A 14,131-nucleotide genomic window follows, 5' to 3' on the forward strand; every position below is an offset into this window, starting at 1 on the left:
CCCCCCATCCTGACCCCAGCCACTGTCTTCCCACTCTGCCTCTTTCTTCCCTCAATAGCAGTCCTTAGGATTTGTAACTAGATCATGTCTGTGTAGTTGTGTACTCATTTTTTATCTGTCTCTCCCCAGGAAAATTTAAGTTCCCTGACAGCAGAGAAGACATCTGTCTTTTCACTGCTGTGTCCCCAGTATGTAGAAGAGGGCCTGGCAAACAGGAGATACTCCATGCTTGGTAAGTGGGTGAGTGAATCAGCGGGGTCTATATGGATGGAAAGAAGATACTTTTGAGAGTTATTCTGACATTCAATTTGTAAACAAGGGCAATTTGTAAACAATTGCAAAGAATTGGTCAACAATTGCAAATGACTTGTAAACAACTTGTAAACAATTGCAAACAATTTGCAAACAACTTGTAAACAATTGCAAACAATTCGTAAACAACTTGTAAATAATCGCAAACAATTTGTAAACAACTTGTAAACAATTACAAACAAAGCCCAGAGAGGGGAAGTGAATTGCTTGAGGTCACACAGCCCCTCCATAGCAGAGCCAGGACTCTGCAACTTTTCACTCTGTTTCCAGATTACTTCTTCCCCATGAAGTATGTGCACTGAATTATGATTCCTTGCAGACTTAGAAAGAGCACAGACTACACAGTGACAAAGGCCAGGATTCCAAGTGTGGATTTCCTTTATGACAGGCCCTTGCTTGTCCTGGTGGGAGTATATCTGCATATCACATCATGTTCTATTTGCATGGGACCTTTCAAGCATTCTTTCTGGGCATAAGCCAGGCCAATCTGTTCAGTTCCTACCTTCTCTACCAATGTAATCATAGTGGAATAGTAGTAATAGTAGTGCTGGAAGTTGCAATGGTATTATTTTGGGGGTAGTAGCAGCAGTAGCAATGGTGGTAGACTGGTGACAATGCTAGTAACGGTAATAATAGTAGTAATAACAATAGCAACTAGCACTTATTGTGTGCTTAGTATGTGTTATGGCTGAATTGTTTACTGCCTCAAATTCATATGTTGAAGCCCTAACCCCCAAAAGGATATTATTTGGAGATAGGGCCTTAATTAAGGTGAAAGGAAGTCATAAGCAGAGGACTCTAATCTGATAGGACTGATGTCCTGATCAGAAGAGAGACATCACAGGCCTCTCTCTGTGGACACACCACAGAGGAAAGACCATGTGAGGACATGGGAGGAAGACAGTCAGACTTCTGAACCCAAAGAGAGGAGCCTCACCAGAACCGAGTCTGCCTGTGCCTTGATTTTGGACTTTCTGGTCTCCAAAACTGTGATATATAAATGTCTGTTGTCGAAGGCACCCAGTCTCTTGTATTTTGTTATACAAGCAGACTAAGAGAGTGCAGACCAGGTCTTAATCTAAGTCTGTATCTCAAGTCCTCTCAGTAATCTCATATGGGAGATACTGTTATTAGTCCCACTTTATAGATGAAGCACATTAACTTGCCCAAGGTCACGCAGTGAGTGGCCGAGCTGGGTTTCGGCTCCGTCCAGAATCTGTCACCTGAACTAAGATAAATGGGCATCTACCTCCCTAATCTGTTCAGCATATTTGGGCTCAACTCCATTTGGAAACCACCTGTCCTGCATTACTCACCCTAGCTATGAGTCTAAACCAGAGTAGTTCCCTAGCAGAAGAAGCCCCAGTGACGTCCCTGTCACTCTCAAAGGTGGAGGAGAAGTCAAAAAGGAAAATAGACACCAACATGGAAGGAAGGAACCAGCATGAACACTGATGGAAACGCTGATAGAAAAAAAGGGCATCCTTAGTTTCTGGCCAAGTGGGAGAGATCCTGCATTTCCAGAGGGCTCCCGCATCCCCACTGTCCTGCTGCCCCTATGTCCACTGTTGGAGGACCTCAAGATCTCCTTGGCACACGTTTCCTTACCATATTCGCTGCCCCCCATGGAGGTGCTGAGAATGGTCTCATTTTCTCTGTTGTTGAAAGTGTAGCAATTCCCATGCATTGGATGGTGGAAAAGCGTGAAATTCCTATGGAGGAAGAAAATGGGTCAGAAAGGGATCTCCCCCATGCGTCTTGGCTGAAGTTGGGCAGGGCAGTGCTAATGGAGTCAACTCTCTTTGGGGAGAATGCTTGAGAGACGTGACTCATTTTCCACATCTTGCTCCTGATCAAATGACACACAAGGCCCCTCATCCTGGTTGACACACATGGACATAGAACTAGACTCTCTGCCTTCTGTTTTCTCTTGGAATCCTCTCACCTTCATCTCTATCCTGACTTGACATTCCTTGTGCCATGTCTGTCCCCAAATTTCTCCACTTTTGAATTTCTCAGTCAACACTTGATATTTTCCATTCAAATTTCCATTCCTAGAAAATAATCCCCAGGGAAAGAATCACATCACCTGTGCCCTTACGTGACTTTGGAACCCAATTCTTAGGGAGACATGATTCCATTTATTTACTTTTCACAAGAACCAATCTGTCTGCTAACATATGTATAGGCGAAAGAGGCTTAGTATTTTATTTTATTTTATTTTATTTTTATTTTTATTTTTGAGACAGGGTCTTGCTCTGTTGCTCAGGCTGAAGTGCAATGGCACAATTATGGCTCACTGCAGCCTCAACCTCCCAGACTCAAGTGATCTTCCCACCTCAGCCTCCTGAGTAGCTGGGACGACAGGTGTGTGCAATTATGCCCAGATAAGTTTTTGATTTTTTTTTTCTAGAAAGGAGGTTTTGCCACATTGCCCAGGCTGGTCTCAAACTCTTGAGCTCAAGCAATCATCCTCCTCAGCCTCCCAAAGTGCTGAGATTACAAGTGTGAGCCACTGTGTCCAGCCCAGGAACACTTTAGAATGTCTCACCCACTGCCCAGTCACCATGAGGGGTCTGAGTGCTATCCTAAAGGTGAACGGTTTGACATCTCACATATTTGAACATGCGCCTTTCTCCCCCCATCCCTCTCTCCTTCTCTTCCTTCCTTCCTTCCTTCCTTCGAACGATGGTTCTTAATCATCAGTATGCATCTTGGTAATAGGCAAGGTTAGGTTATATGCACACTATATGACAAAAACAGCAATCACTTTTGTGCCAATCTAATACCTTGTGGGTTAGTGTGTTTGTTTGTTTGTTTGTCCAGAGTCTTGCTCTGTAGCCCAGGCTGGAGTGCGTGCAATCTCGGCTTACTGCAACCTCCGCCTCCCGGGATCAAGTGATTCTCCTGCCTCAGTCTCCTGAATAGCTGGGACTACAGGCGTGCACCACCACGCCTGGCTAAGTTTTGTATTTTTAGTAGAGATGGGGTCTCACTATGTTGTCCAGGCTGGTCTTGAACTCTTGACCTCAAGCGATCCACCTACCCTAGCCTCCCAAAGTGCTGGGATTTAGAGGCATGAACCACCATGACTGGCCAACTACCTTGTTTTTAATGAGTAGTTTAATGACTTTAAGGATATTTTGATTTTATGTCATGCACACCTCACTCACTGACTCTAGAACACAGCTCCCATGTAAGCAATTTCCAAAAGGCAGCGTCAGTGAGAAGAGCACATTTTGCTCCCAAGACCTATCATCAAGGCTGTAGGTTCCTGCAAGGGGCCTGGTACTCAGAGCTGCCAGTCCTCAGAGGCTAAGAGAGCAGCATTCTCTCCTGACCTGGCATCACAGGACACTCCATCAAAGAAGCAGGTCACCAGCAACTCCTCAGCAGAATAGCTCATGTTGATTTTCTTCTCCAGAGGCACCTGTGCCATGATATTCATGTAGTGCAGCTTATACCACTCCTGAATGGCATTGATCCCCGAGCTGAAGGTGTAGGTGGCACAGTCGGAGGTGTCATTCGAGCACTGTGAATAAGAGGAGACACGAGGCTGAAGCCATCGATCCTATCGCTGCTCTTCAGAAGGACCATAAGAACGAGGGACTGAGACTTCCAGGCCAGATACTCAGGGGAACAGGTTGGATATCTGGGGCAAGGATGAGTTTCCTCTGATTCTAGGGGCTGGGAGTGATCATCCTCAAGCCTCAAAGACCAAAAAGGGGCTGAGTGAGAAAGGACACAGAGTCCTACTACTACAACTCTGCACTACTTGCCCACCAAGCAAGAAGGAAAACCAGCTTCTTCAGGGTCCCCAGGTACCCTGGGGTTCACCTGATTGATGCTACTATGTTCCTAACAACCTTTCCCATTTCCTATCATATCAACAGTCAAGCTATCTGGATTCCAGCCCGGACTCTGCAGGAGGAAAGACTACTTCTCTGCAGGATCTTAGGCAAGATATTCTGTACCCATTATCTCACCCACAAAATATTGGCTGAAACACCATCCTTCTCAACCACGTGTGGTAGCTGGGAGGACCCATGTTTGAAATATACAATAATGAAAACGTCATAGGGAAGCCATTGTACATTCCAAATGTTCTCATCACACAAAGCTGGGAAACTTTCCTAAATGGACAGATGTCAACTGATTTTGGCTGGTTGCAGTGGCTCATCCCTGTAATCCTAATGCTTTGGAAGGTTGTAGTGGGAAGACTGATTGAGGCCAGGAATTCGAGACCAGCGTGGGAAACATGGCTAGACCCCCATCTTCACAAAAAATAGAAAAATTATCCAGGTGTGGTGGTGCATTCCTGTAGTCCAAGCTACTTGGGAGGCTGAGGTGGGAAAATTGTTTGAGCCCAGGAGTTCTAGGCTGCAGTGAACTGTGATTGCACCACTCCCACCTGGATGACAGAGTGAGATCTTGTTTCTAAAACAAACAAACAAACAAACATATATATAAAGAGTTGATTTTGGTATCAAGAAGAACCTTGCAGATATCCTATGAAAGGACTCAAGAAGACTTTGAAATCTCAATGGTTTAGAAGGAGGTCCATTTTTCAGGATTTGGGACTATAGCTACAAGGTCACACAATTGGCAATCAAGCCTATAAGGTATGGACATAGCCCCCGTCCTCCAGAGGTGACTGGGGCATGGACAGGGAGGGTGGTGATAGAGTTTGCCCAGGAAGGTACTAGAATTCATTTTCAGTGAATGGCATTTCTCAAGAGCCCCTCAGGCCAGGTGCAGTGGTTCACGCCTGTAATCTCAGCACTTTGGGAGGCCGAGGTGGGGGGACCACCTGAGGTCAAGAGTTCGAGACCAGCCTGACCAACATGGTGAAACCCAGTCTCTACTAAAAATACAAAAAATTAGCCAAGCATGGTGGTGCATGCCTGTAATCCCAGCTACTTGGGAGGCTGAGGCAGGAGAATCACTTGAACCCGGGAGGTAGAGGTTGCAGTGAGCTGAGATCGCACCACTGCACTCCAGCCTGGGTGACAGAGTGAGACTCTGTCTCAAAAAAAAAAAAAAAAAAAAAAAAAAAAATTTCCCTCAAATGGGACCAAAAGGGAAAATGAAGTCAGATGAGGCACCTCATGAAGGCAAGTACTGCAGGAACACTGATGTTTCTGCCGTTTATTGTCTGTCTTTTTCTTTCTGGTGCCTGCACATCAATTTTGCTTTGGAAGAATTTCCTTTCCCCCTCTGGATACAGCCTGGTGTGATTGTCCATGAAGATACTCCACCATCCATTAGCCAAAGAGTGATTAGGTGACCCAAGCTTGACCAACCAGATAGTCCCAAGATGGAATCTGACTCTTAAGCATTAACAACACCAACAAAAACTGAACATATTTGACGCTTCTTTACTCCAGCAGCAATATCTGAAATGACTTTTCATTATGCCTTGCTACCTAGATCCCTGCATCTGTCCTAATTTCTGCCCCTTGAGAGGCCTCCATGAGTTACTGGTTGCCTTCTAACACATTTCCCCCTCCCTCTGCACCCCCCAACTTAAAATTACCTGAGTCAGTTTCAGTTGTTTGCAGCTGAATCACCCCAGCTGGGTGTCTTTCCTTTCTTTTCTTTTTTTCTTTCTTTCTTTCTTTTTTTTAAAAATAATTTTACTTTAAGTTCCGGTATACATGTGCAGAACATGCAGGTTTGTTACATAGGTATACATGTGCCATGGTGGTTTGCTGCACCTATCAACCCATCACCTAGGTTTTAAGCCCTGCATGCATTAGGTGTTTGTCCTAATTCTCTCCCTCTGCTTGCCCCCCACCTCTACCTCCCCCCCTTTTTTTTTAACGGAGTCTCATTCTGTCACCCAGGCTGGAGTACAGTGACACCGTCTGGGCTCACTGCAACCTCCACCTCCTGGGTTCAAGCAATTCTCTTGCCTCAGCTTCCCAAGTAGCTGAGACTACAGGCATGTGCCACCAATTTTTGTATTTTAGTGGAGACGGGTTTCACCATGTTGGTCAGGCTGGTCTCGAACTCCTGACCTCAGATGATCTGCCCGCCTTGGCCTCCCAAAGCGCTGGGATTACAGGGATGAGTCACTGTGCCTAACCCCAGCTGGGTGTATTTCTTCCAGTGGGACCACAAGGACTAGTGGCTAAGGAGAAGAGTCCTGGATCCAGCCCATCACATGCCCTTAAGCAGTGAAAGAATGAGAAGGTGAAATCTTACCAGCTGGAATCCCACCACTTGCTTGGACTCGATGTGCATGACATTTGAAGCCTTGTGAATGATTCTCCCATCAACTTTTCGCTTCCTCCCTGTGAAGAAGTCCCTGGCCTTGCCCTTCTCATACTGATCAAAGATCAGCAGCGGGATCCTGTGGGAGAATCTGGGCTGCATTCCCTCCAAGACGGAGCTCCAGGACTCCGCCTCTCGGCGCTTCCGGGACTCTGGAAAGCCGTACAGGGACTTCAGGGCCTCTCTGGTCTCCTGTTCCAAGTCAGCTAGAAGGTTGCGCACAGCGCTGTACCTGCCAAGGTGGGGAGGAAAAGTCAGGGAGAGGGGAGGAGGCACTGGCAGAACCCTGGTGCTCCTCCGGGTTGTTTTCCATCAACACGTGTCAGCCTCGTGCCCACCTTTCCCAGCACCTTGGCAGAGGAGACCACGCCTTTCATGACTTGACGCATCCAGAGTGACCCTGGCTCCCGCGAATGAGGAAAGGCTCATGCGTGACCTGTGTGTGACTTCCTGTGGCCTCACCTCTGCCGCCACTATCTGGTTGCTCTCGGGGTGTGTTGATGAATTTGTCCCGACCAGCATTTCTGGAGTGGTGACTGTAAGGTGCCTCCCATAAACCAGCCACACTGAGGACAAGTAAATAACTGCCAACCAACAGTCTACTTAGTGGGCAGGCTCCTTCTCCACCCAGCTCACTCTGCCTCTGCCCTCTGATTGTCCTCAAATCTGTGCTGGGGGGAAGGAGGGTATAACTGTTACCTCGACGACCCCAAGAACACAAAATAGTTATAAAGGAGTTACCTTCATGAAGCACAATATACCATCTTTTAATTTTCACAAATCAAATGGTTCCAGCCTCCTCTTAACTCTCTCCTCTCTCCTTTCTCTCCCTTGCTCTAGGCATAGGCAGCAGAGCATAGCAATTGAGAGTAGAAACCCTAGAGCCAACCTACCTGGGTTTAGGTTCCCCATCTTGGTACTGGCTACCTTACCTCGGACAAATGTCTTAGCCTTTCTGTGTTTTAGCCTTCTCCTTTGTAAAGTGGGGTTGTTGGGAAGGTTCAATGAGTTTATTATATATAATAAACACACACAGATATACATATAGATAATTAAATGGCCTCTATTGTTGTTATTATTTTAGAGACAGGGTCACTCTGCTGCCCAGGCTGGAGTGCAGTGGTGCAATCATGACTCACTGCAGCCTAGAACTCCTGGGCTCAAGCAATCCTCCCACCTTGGCCTCCCAAGTTGCTAGGACTATGAATGTGTGCCACCACACCTGGCTAATTTAAAATAAAATGTTTTTAGAGATGGGGTCTTGCTCTGTTACCCAGGCTGGTCTCGAATTCCTGGCCTCAAGCAATCCTCATGCCTTGGCTTCTGAAAATGCTGAGATTTCAGGCATAAGCCACTGTGCTTCTATTGTTAACTATATTAGTGTTATTATATTGATTAAGACTTTATTCCTCCACTACAATATGATGCTCCACTAAAGCAAATACTGTGTTTGGGTTGTTCAGTTCTCTATCCCAGAACCTAGTACAGTGCATGACAGTTTATAGATGCTGAGTAAATTATTATGGAACAAATAATGAATGGAAAGAAGGAAGGAGGACCAGAGAGAGAGAGAAGGAGGGAGGGAGAAAGAAAGAAGAGGAAGACATGGAGGGCAGAGAAAGAGTCTTAGACTTGATCTTGATTTGGAGCTTTGCACCACCTCGGTGATGACTCTGGACAAGTTAGTTTCCTTTGATAATCTTCCTCCCCTGCTCTTCTTCCCTTCTCCCCACCCCTGCTCTGACAAAGTCTGCCTGATTCTGACCTGCCTCATGGACCAGTTTTCCATAATCCTGAGAAGGACTCTGATGACCTATTTAGAACAGGTCCTGCCGAGGATGATAGGGCAGTCCCAAGGGCTGATCACACCCAGAGCCTGATGATCTCAATTAATGGGGCTGGGTTTATTCAGATGAGGGTTTGGGGCAGCTGAGGTGCTCACAGAAGTCACCTGGGTGTCACTTCTGAGTCAGCCTTGAGCTCACTCGTGCTGCAGGGGGAGTGAGCATGTGAGCTTGGAGAACCAGGGGCGCAGATGTGGACGGGGGTTGGCTAATTGGGGCTTAATATGGGGAGTGTGCAGAGGGGGTTAGTTCGTTCCAGGCCTCTTCTAAGTGAAAAAAGCCTGCAGCTTCCTCTTTCTGCTCTCCCCGGGCTAGCCCAGCCTCGGAAGTCATTGATGGAGTGGGTGTGGTGGCTCACTCCTGTAGTCTTAGCACGTTGAGAGACCAAAGTGGCAGCACCACTTGAACTCAGGAGTTTGAGACCAGCCTGAGTAACACAGCGAGACCCCATCCCTTAAAAAAAAAAAAAAAAAAAATTGCTGGATGTGGTGGCATGTGCCTATAGTCCCAGCTACTCAGGAGACTGCAGTGGGAGAATTGCCTGAGCCCAGGAAGTCGGGGCTGCAGTGAGCTATGATTGCACCACTGCACTCCAGCTTGGGTGACATGAGACCCTGTCTCCAAAAAAAAAAAAAAAAAAAAAAAAAAAAAAAAAGGCCAGGTGCAGTAGCTCACGCCTGTAACTCCAACACTTTGGGAGGCCAAGGCGGGTGGATCACCTGAGGTCAGGAGTTCAAGACCAGTCTGGCCAAACATGGTGAAATCCCGTCTCTACTAAAAATACAAAAAATTAGCCTGGCATGGTGGTGCCCCCCTGTAGTCCCAGTTACTTGGAAGGATTATTTGAACCTGGGAGGTGGAGGTTGCAGTGAGTCAAGATCGTGCCATTGCATCCCATCCTGGGCAACAAGAGTGAAACTCCATCTCAAAAAAAAAAAAAAAAAAAAAGAAAAGAAAAAAAGAAAGAAAGAAGGAAAGAAAGAAAGAAAAAAAGAAAAAAGAAAAAGAAAAAAAGTTACTGATGGTTTGAAAACTTGGCACATACAGATTTAGAACCGGGGAGAGGGCTGTTTACCAGTGTTAGCAACAAATTCAAATTTCTAGAAAGCACGTTTGTAGGCTGGAATCGACCTCCAGGCTGCCAGTGTGTCACTTTCCGGAGGGGCTTTGGCCTCCGCAGGGGGCCTGGCTCCCTACTCGCATTTCCCTGCTCATGCCTCTTACTTGTAGGGGTTGATATTGCAGATGGTGACCGCAGGAAAATCCAGCTTCCGGAAGTGAACTTTGATGGAAACCGAGACAGTATAGAAGGAGAAGACGAGGAGGGCGCACTGCCAGAGGATGAGGGCGACGGCAGTCAGTGTGAACCCGATCCACAGGAGGCGGCGCAGGCGGCCGCGGGACACCACGATGCGGCGGCAGCCGTGGGTGTTGGTGTTGAGGCAGTACCACCGCATCAGCTCTTTAATGGTCGGCGCCTGAGGGCCCGTCACGGGCAGATTCTTCTTGATCTTGGCTTTGATCTTCTCTCCGGGAGCCATGGCGAGGATGGGACTGTGAGGACGGGACTCTGAGGACGGGCGTGCTGGAGGGGCAGAGAAGAGAAGCAGGTGAGCTGTCAGGCCCCAGTGTGTTACTGGAGGCCACAGCCTGAGAAACACCAGTCCACGCGCCCTTAGAGGCCTCCTTCCTCTGTTCCTCTGTGACTTAGACACTTTGCATTCCGAAGCCTTGGCCCCTTCTCCACGACGTTTGGTTTTGGCCACCACAGCTGCCAGAGAAGCTGCCTACTTCTCTTACGGCCCCCAGGCCTAGCCGCGCGGGGGCTGGGTGAGGTGCAACCTGCGAAGCACTGGCTGGACAGGCTGCAGGACCTTTCCCCGGGTTTCCTGGGGCAGGAGCTCTGGAAGCAGCCCCATCAACTTTCTTATCAGGCAGGAGTACCCGTGCCTTATCACCTCCAGTGGCCCGCCTTCCTCGAGGGCAGCATTTCTATCTCATTATGCCCCCTGGTGCCTAGCACAGTGTCTGGCACAGAGCAGGGCTCCTCAGATGGTAACTGACAGATGAAATCTGCCAAGAAAATTTCCCGGCAGCCACCTTAGATCATGTTCCTGGCTGTATTTTCCCCAGCTTTTTCTCTGAGGCTTTATTATAAGTGAAACGATTTATCTTTCCTTTCTTCTCTTTATAGTCAAGCTCTTAATGTTTCCAGATCACCTGATGTAACAATAACCTACAACTGTTGGCCACCTAGTGTTTGCCAGGCACTGTGCCATATTTCCTTGATTCTAATATACCATTAATTTAGAGAATGCCCTTGATTTAATAACAGCTTTGGAGGAGAGTACCAGTATTGGAAAGCAAATTATCACATTCATCAATGTACACGATGCATCTCAACTATACAAACTTTACAATGAGAAACAATTTTAGAAGTGAACTAATATACTACATAAAAACTCATTTCATGTTTATAATATATAGTCTCATTAGTCTCATAAGTAAATTAGTCTCTCTCTATAAATACACACATAGCCTATATATATTTCATTTTGTGTTTCAAATTAGGACATGTCCTAGGGTATACAAGGTGGTCCCCAGGACCAGAAAGGGCCTGTGTCTGTGACTTCGATGTGCCCCATCAAGATTTTTAGGCAGGATTCAGATCCTGCAGAGTTATGTTTTTTTCCCACCCTGAACCCATGAAATACGGGCTAAAATTGGAAGCTGGGGCAAAGCTAGGAGGCTTCCAAGCTTATGATACTAGTGGGTTTGAGGTCTCTGATGCAAAGGAAATGGAGTGCTGGGCATGGAGGTGAGATGCCCAGAGCAGCCAAACTGCTCTAAACCCTCCATAAATTGATACGATTTTACCAGGATAAAGAACACCATCAAAATGATGCTAGTAGCTTCTGGGCAACAGGAATATAATTTGTTTTGCTTTTATCACTTAAAATATTGTCTATCCTTACCTCCTCCCTCACTACAATCCAAAAAAAAAAAAAAAAAAAAAAAGAAAGAAAGAAAGAAAGAAGAAAGAAAGAAAAAAAAATTAGCAAGAGTTTGTTTTTAAAATCTAGGTCCAGGTTCAATTGCTTATCAAATAAAACTGCAGCCCTTCTCTGTGAATGTTCAACAGAAGCTGTGATTCTGGAAGCTCCTATCCCCAACTCTCAGGGGTCTCTCTGCCCCATCAGCTCCTTCCCCAGAAATGACCTTGGCCCCAATGGATCAGTCGACAATGTCAGAGGAGCCCCAAGTGAAGGAAGGGAACCGATCTTGCACTTTGCAAAACAGATAAAATATTCATATAAATAATATTTCAACTTCAAAGCAAAACAAGACTGTAGCTACCATTAGATTATGCAGCCTGATCCAATGTGATACCTTGGTGGAAGAATTACTGGCTGATATCCAGCACTTACTCTTCTAAGTACTTTGTAGGTGTCACCTCATTTAATTTTCACAAGAATCTTCTGAGGTAGGTGTCACAACCACCCCCATTATACAAATGAAACAGATGCTGACAGGTTAAGTAGCTTGCCCAAGGTCACACTAGAAAGTGGCTGAGCGGGGATTTGCACCTAGGAGTCCCTTTAACGACTAGCTAGGCTGCTCCTCAATCATTAATAATAATAACAGCAGCGGGGAAAGCAGCAATAATAGCAGCTATCACTTATTGATCCCTTTCTCTACTCCCAGGCATCCCACTCAGTCCTTTTCACACACTACCTGATTTAATCCTCACTACAGTTATATGAGATGCTATTACTTGGCCCATTTCACAGAGAAGGAAACTGAGGCACAGAGGTTAGGTAATTTGCCCAAGACCACACGGGTAGAAAGGATTTGAAGGATTCTTTAGAATTCCACGGTCCTGGCTCACCGCAGCGACTCCGTGCACCCCCTCCTCGCCTACCACCGACTTTGCCTGTCCCCCATCCCACAGTGCAGGACCCCAAGGGGAAGGATGAGAGATTTGCCCCAAGTCTAGCGTTGGGTTCGCTGGACCGAAGAGTTCCCGACCAGTGCCCGTCCCGGGGGGCGACTCCTGTGCAGAAATCACTTGAACTCAGCCCTCAGCCTCAGGGCCGGGACCTGAGCTCCTACCGAGCGACCCCGCAGCCCCTGCCCTCCCGGCGCGGAGCAAGCGGGCGCTGTCCTGTGAGGAAGCCACGCCTGCCACGGGGAGCCCCGGCTGAAGACGCTGGAGCGAATCCAACCAGCCCACTTCAAATGTTTGCTTCTTTCTGCACCAAGTTACCCCGGAGAAAGCATTCCAGAGGGTAGAAGGAACAGTAGCGGACAGGTCCACGCGACTCATCCCGGGAGGGAAGGGGGCTGAGCAGGCGCTGGGCAGAGAAAAGAGGCTAGGTGCGGCCCAGGACCCCCAGACCCCCGGACTCCGGACACGGTTCCTGAGTGGCTCTCGACTGGGTCCGTGCTCCAGGTCACGGCGTGGGTAGACCGCGGAGAGCTGGCCGCTACCGCCCGGGCAAGGTGTCCCAGCATCCCGGGCACCGGGAAGCCGCCACCGGCTGATGCTGGCTCGGCCACCTACCGCGCTGACGGCGTGCGACGCCCTGGCGCCCTGCAGTCGCTCTAGTGTCCAGAACCCCGGAGCTGGTCCGACCCAACCCGGCTGAACTCACCTCTCGGTTCCAAAGGGTCCAAGGCTCGTGAATGAGCGATCCGGGTGCGCTGCTCATCTGCTCGCTCTCGGGCTAGCATCCCCTGGCAGCGCCACCACGGGCTCTTGTGGGCCGGCCGGGCCCCGCCCCCTGGGGCCCCGCCTCCCCAGGCCCCGCCCCTACCTGCCCAGGTGCTTTCCCCAGTCCGCCAGGCACCTGCGGCCGCCCGAAGCGGGCCACGACTTCGCAGCGCCCCCTGGCGCCACGAGGCCGCCCTGCGCCCCAGCCCGGCCTGCGCTGCGCCTTCCTGGGCCACCGCGCAGTGCCTGCTGCCGCCCCGAGGGCGCCCTGCCACCCTGCATGCCCGCTGGGTCTCTGCGGCACTTACCCCAAGGCGCCTCGCAGCGCCTCCCGCCCCCTATTACTGCCCCGCGCCTTCCTTCCACTCTCGCGGATGGCAGGCGCCTGCCCTAGCACCAGCAGGAATCCCACGCAGCCGCTCTCCTCCGACTCCCTTCAGACCCGCAGCGTGAGGCCGCTTCAGGGCCCACCTGCGTCCGGCTGTAGGCAGCAGGGGCTGTTCAGCCAGGCCACTCATCCTTTGCCCTTTTCAGCTGCTTCTTTCTCTTTCTTTCGTTCTTTCCTCCTTCCTTTTTCTTTCTTTTTCTCTTTCTTCTTTTTTTTTTTGAGACGGAGTCTCGCTCTGTCGCCCAGTCTGGAGTGCAATGACGTGATCTCAGCTCACTACAGCCTCCGCCTTCCGGGTTCAAGCAATTCTGGCTCAGCCTCCCAAGTAACTGGGGTTACAGGCACGCGCCGCCAAGCCCGGATTAATTTTTGTGTTTTTAGTAGAGACACGGTTTCACCATGTTGGCTAGGCTGATCTCAAACTACTGACCTCAGGTGATCCATGCGTCTTGGCCTCCCAAAGTGCTGGGATTGCAGGCGTGAGCCACCGCGCCTGGCCTGGCTTTCCTTCTTTCTTTCTCTTTCTTTCTTTCCCTCCCTCCCTCCCTCCCTTCCCTCCCTCCCTCCCTCCCTCCCTCCTTCCTTCCTTCCTTCCTT

At 48.8% G+C, this 14,131-nt stretch overlaps 1 protein-coding gene across 1 annotated transcript in view; it reads right to left on the reverse strand.

The window, feature by feature from the left end:
* The window catches only part of SCNN1G (sodium channel epithelial 1 subunit gamma), a 32,884-nt gene extending 19,693 nt beyond the window's left edge, over positions 1-13,191 (reverse strand). The window contains exons 1-5 of the mRNA XM_050773826.1: positions 13,088-13,191; positions 9,657-10,017; positions 6,520-6,820; positions 3,654-3,844; positions 1,921-2,024 (exon numbers count right to left, since the gene is read on the reverse strand). Of these exons, the coding sequence (XP_050629783.1) occupies positions 1,921-2,024; positions 3,654-3,844; positions 6,520-6,820; positions 9,657-10,017; positions 13,088-13,166 (1,036 nt within the window). The 5' untranslated portion in view covers positions 13,167-13,191. The remainder of the gene's footprint in view (positions 1-1,920; positions 2,025-3,653; positions 3,845-6,519; positions 6,821-9,656; positions 10,018-13,087) is intronic.
* Between the last annotated feature and the right edge of the window lie 940 nt (positions 13,192-14,131).

The sequence above is a fragment of the Macaca thibetana genome, chromosome 20 (assembly GCF_024542745.1).
Source record: "Macaca thibetana thibetana isolate TM-01 chromosome 20, ASM2454274v1, whole genome shotgun sequence".
NCBI classification, from domain to species: domain Eukaryota; kingdom Metazoa; phylum Chordata; class Mammalia; order Primates; family Cercopithecidae; genus Macaca; species Macaca thibetana.